Genomic DNA, 4,886 nt, shown 5'->3' with positions numbered 1-4,886 from the left:
TGGCAATGGAGGAGCTGCAGAAGCTGCGGGACATGTGCCAGCAGTTGTAGGCGGGCCAATAATCCATTTTTTGTTGTTCCAATTAAAAGATTTTGTTAAACTTTCATTCGATTTTTTTTTTTTAGTTAACTGTACATGAATTTGTTACGTTAATTTGTTCCCTCATACAGTGCTGTGATTGAGACACACCAATCAAAAAGTAGTGATAGAATTTCTAATAAAAGCTTTTATTTGAAACATTATTTTAACAAGACAATAAAAAAAAAGTAATGTAAAAGTAGTTAGGAAATCACAAATTATGATACGACGATTGTTCCGGCTGAAAATTTTGGTGCCTGATGGGCGAAGCCATATGTAAAGGTATTGGCGTGTAGGAGTTATTAGGGGGTGGCTGGCCGAAGTGGGAAACGTGAGGATTGTGTCGCATCGATGTCTGACCCTGTGACCAACCATTGAAATTTGATGGCTCTGTCCGCTGTATTGGCCGGGAAGAGACCAAACAAGTGTTCTTGTCCAAATCGCCATCAGTACCCTTGTTTACTGCTTCCAGAATCAGACGCTCTGCTAGTATTCTTTGGTTGTCGTCCATTTTGGCCAGTTTGTCAACCACATAGTGTCCAAACCCCTCTAACGCAGGGCTAACATTTCTTGTCAACACCTTCTTTGCCAGGCTCAATAGTTCATTTGAGGCGTCTGAGGTGGCTTTCCGTTTTCTTGGACCTTGCCTCGATTGAGTCCTGGCAGGTGCAGCCTCCACTAAATCTGTTGTTGTGCAGTCCTGTGAACAGTCTAGTGTACTCTCCTGCGCACTGTCATCCTGGGGGGGGGGGGAAAAAAAACAAGTTATGAACCCGGCAACATAAAGTAGTACCACCATAACCGCATCCAAACTATATATTTGTAGTAGGTAACAAAAAGATTATAATATATTTGATGCTTAGTAATATTCTTTAACCCTCCCTTTTATTGAATACTTTGAACTACACTGTTCTGACTGCTATGGGAACCTGACCAATATTTTATAGTCTAAATAGTCTCAACAAGAGTACATCGGCAGCTTGAAGCGATACTATTTTCTATATTGCTTAGATGGTATGGTTTAGATATATCGCCATTTCATACATATTAAGTTCCCCATATAATACTTGACTGCGACAGGGTTACTTATGTGTACATGTTTTTGTAACAACTTCAAACTGATGTGATAATCAGAAGTATAAAACCTAAAATGCAGAGAAAAATTATGTAATTATAGGACACATTGGTGAACTTTCGTCCAAAGAGCTACTTACTTGTTGCCCTTGTGACTCCTGCTCGGCGTGGTTCTCCGAAACTATTGGTTCCACAGGTGACAACAACCGAAGACACGTGGAAGTCCGTGGCACCTCTTGGTCCCTCAGAAAATTAAGATGCTCAAAATACCACAGTTTTGGCACATAAACTTCTTCAGTGGAAGCTCCGGACCTTGTAGTCTGAAGAACCTTGTTCAGCTCCTTCCTCCACACCGTGCGGAGCGCCTGGATTTTCTTTTTAATAACTGCTTCGTTAGCTGCCTCATCTGGTGCCTGACGATTGTAAAGCTCAATGAGCTGTAAGTAACCCTCCCTCCTCTTTTCCCTGTTACAATACTCAGGAGATTTTATTTTCCAGAGGCAGGGAAAAGACTGATAAATCTCGATGAAATCCCTGATGAACTCCACACGATTTGACATCTAAAAAGTAATTATAAAAAAAAATTACATGGTTGACAAAGAGTCCTATTAACAATACTTTTGCCAGTGTGCCAAACGCTTAACAACAGCAGCCACACAAAGCGCTCATGCCTACCATCGCTTCTTCCATCTGCCACGCCATAGGCCACCATAACCCAAAACAGTGTACCGCCCGCTTCCCTACAGCAGCCACACAAAGCGCTCATGGTGACCATACATTGTACCATCTGCCACGCTCTAGCTCAACAGACACAACCGGTCATAAGCAGTCACAACAGCGTACCATCCGCATCGCTTCAGCGGCGGAACGAAGCGGTCATGCCGAACAAACTGAGTTCCATCTACCACGCTGTAGCCCACCAGTCACGACCAGTCACGACCAGTCACAACAGCGTACCATCCGCATCGCTTCTTCCATCTGCCGCGCCATAGGCCACCATAACCCAAAACAGTGTACCGCCCGCTTCCCTACAGCAGCCACACAAAGCGCTCATGGTGACCATACATTGTACCATCTGCCACGCTGTAGCGCAACAGACACAACCGGTCATAAGCAGTCACAACAGCGTACCATCCGCATCGTTTCAGCGGCGGAACGAAGCGGTCATGCCGAACAAACTGAGTTCCATCTACCACGCTGTAGCCCACCAGTCACGACCAGTCACGACCAGTCACAACAGCGTACCATCCGCATCGCTTCTTCCATCTGCCGCGCCATAGGCCACTACCGCCCGCTTCCCTACAGCAGCCACACAAAGCGCTCATGGTGACCATACATTGTGCCATCTGCCACGCTCTAGCTCAACAGACACAACCGGTCATAAGCAGTCACACCAGCGTACCATCCGCATCGCTTCAGCGGCGGAACGAAGCGGTCATGCCGAACAAACTGAGTTCCATCTACCACGCTGTAGCCCACCAGTCACAACCAAGCACAACAGCGTACCATCTGCCACATTGTAGCCCTCCAGTCACAACAGTGTACCATCCACTTCGCTTCAGCGGTGGAACGAAGCACTCATGCCGTCCATACAGCGTTCCATCCACCACGCCCAAGCGGTTTACATACCTCGAAGCAGCGGTGCAAAGCGTGGTATATTCAGCGAGGTACAAAATTCCGATGTCCAGGTCAACCAAGTGTCCAAGTACGAAGTGAAGAAAGGAAATTTTGAAAGCAGTGAAGTGGCATTGGGAACAATAGCGCTCAGGTGACAAATTTTCCAACCAATTGTGTGCACAGAACCTTTGGCCTATCACCACACTAACTAGTGGCACAACACGCCCCTTGTGAACAACGTCACGCACAGATTATGCAAAATTTGCTCTGAATCGTTGTGTGTGACACGACCGTACGACTGTCCCATACGACTTCTACATCGCAAATACGTCATGAATTTATCGCTTCAGCGTCGTGCATCGTGTAGTGTGACCGCAGTCTAAGAAAGAGGCAGATCAGAGGAGAGAGAAGCGTGACATTAACATATCACAGCATGGCAGCTGAGAGGGGTCAGAGGACACCCGCGACATTTGTATCAGGAGCTCAGACTACCCTTATTGCGGATGTTAGTTGAACCCTTTTGTGATGACATTTTCTTTTGACCTGAATTTGCAGCTGATTACTGACTGCTGCTTGATCAATGCAAACTACAAGTGTCTTTTAATTACAGTAGTCAAAATTGTTCCAGGACCTTTAATTTTTAGTAGAATTTCCATTGATAGCTCGGCATTTCCAGTAGATTGGCACTGGGCGCTGTTGGCACTGGGCATTGTCACAATTTGGAATCTCTATGGCTCTGTAAAAAGTCATGGACATTCTATTTCCTCACATATGGCACCTCCACGTTACACTGTATTCTCCCTTGGAAGCAATGTTGCGAGAATGAAGGAGAATGATTCTATAATGTGACACATGGTGGTACATGCCACAATTTACATCATTCATAAAAATTCATTTTTTGTGTGCCTCCATGGAGGTGTAATATAAAGCCATAGACTATTTAGAAGACAAGTAAAACAGTGATTTGAATCCTTATGTTTCCATTTCAAGCCACAGAAACTCCATAAAGCTCTATATGGCTGTGACAGGGATACCGTGCGAGAGAGGGGCCATTAGATCACGGGGTCTGGTTACACGAACTTCTGCAGTGATTAGAAATGCTTCACCATCATATTAAACAGTGCAGGATTTTCTTGCTCTGTCATTGAAAGGGTTAATCGGTTCAATTGAGCTCCTTGAGCTCTCCATCCTGAATGGTCTCAGCTGTTCTGTGTTGGCCACTCCTCTCAGGTATCTATGCTCTCCACTGGCACTTGGGAGTTGCCAGTGAAAGTTACAACTTCCTGGTTTGATGCTAAAGAAAAGTTCTGAATTAGTAACAGTCAGTTGGTGTAGCTTACAGCAGAGATCTGATTGAATTTGGTCTTTTGGGTTTATCCTAGACCGCTCTCATCTGTTTTTTCTCTCCTACTTCTCTTGATTTCCACTCGGTTGTTTGGTGAGTGCATTTGTATGATTGTACTTTTCTTTTATCCCTGTCTCTTAGGTTTCTGTTTTCTTATACTCTTCTGTTCCATACCTCCCTGGGTTGGGGAGGAAACAGATGAGCGTGCATATAGGAGCATAGCAAGGTAGGACCCCAGCATCACCACCTTCTGGAGTAATCTCGGGTACAGGGATAGCCTGGGGTCCTCTTGCTTGAGCGACCTGGAAAGAGTCAACTGCCAAGGGGAAATGATGCTACTGTATCGTGACAATGGCTTTCACCTACTTTTGTTGTTTGACTTGTTAGGAAGGTGACATCGTTTGATTGCGCAAAATTTACTGGGCTCAAAACAGAGGGTTTTTTTATTATTTCTCCATAAAGATACCATGGCTGTGTGCAATAGATATTGTTATGTACAGGGGCATACATAGAAATCATGGGGCCCCATAGCAGAAGTTCAATTTGCCCCCACCCAAAAAAAAACTCAGTATTTGGCAAGGTCACAGAAGATCATATCTCACAACTTTGCAGCCCTTGCAAAGCCATTGTCCTTCTATAATATTCCATACAATATCATGGGCACAAGACAGGCGCTTGGTCAGCCACCATTGGCATTACGCCACTGGTTATGTAGAGGAGGTGCTCAAATACAGGACATCACTCATCCTCTAAAATGAGTACATGAGTACAG

At 45.0% G+C, this 4,886-nt stretch overlaps 1 protein-coding gene across 1 annotated transcript; it reads right to left on the bottom strand.

Annotated features, from left to right (window-relative positions):
• Window positions 1-276: 276 nt before the first annotated feature.
• Window positions 277-2,857, bottom strand: LOC138666010 (uncharacterized). The gene is made up of 2 exons (XM_069754061.1): window positions 1,293-2,857; window positions 277-817 (listed from the first exon to the last, which is right to left on the bottom strand). The coding sequence occupies exons 1-2, from the start codon at window positions 1,710-1,712 to the stop codon at window positions 290-292; spliced, it is 948 nt and encodes a 315-aa protein (XP_069610162.1). The 5' UTR covers window positions 1,713-2,857; the 3' UTR covers window positions 277-289.
• Window positions 2,858-4,886: the final 2,029 nt, after the last annotated feature.

This window comes from Ranitomeya imitator, chromosome 2 (genome assembly GCF_032444005.1).
Source record: "Ranitomeya imitator isolate aRanImi1 chromosome 2, aRanImi1.pri, whole genome shotgun sequence".
NCBI classification, from domain to species: Eukaryota; Metazoa; Chordata; class Amphibia; order Anura; family Dendrobatidae; genus Ranitomeya; species Ranitomeya imitator.
The sequence above is the reverse complement of the archived record's forward strand: the minus strand, read 5'-3'. Positions and strand labels throughout refer to the sequence as shown.

What these genes read in the sequence shown, in the direction of transcription:
- LOC138666010 (XM_069754061.1), bottom strand. Translation starts at nt 1,712, where the DNA reads ATGTCAAATCGTGTGGAGTTCATCAGGGATTTCATCGAGATTTATCAG. An exon ending in AGGAGTCACAAGGGCAACAA is followed by an intron (nt 818 to 1,292) that starts GTAAGTAGCTCT and finishes CCCCCCCCCCAG; the next exon opens with GATGACAGTGCGCAGGAGAG.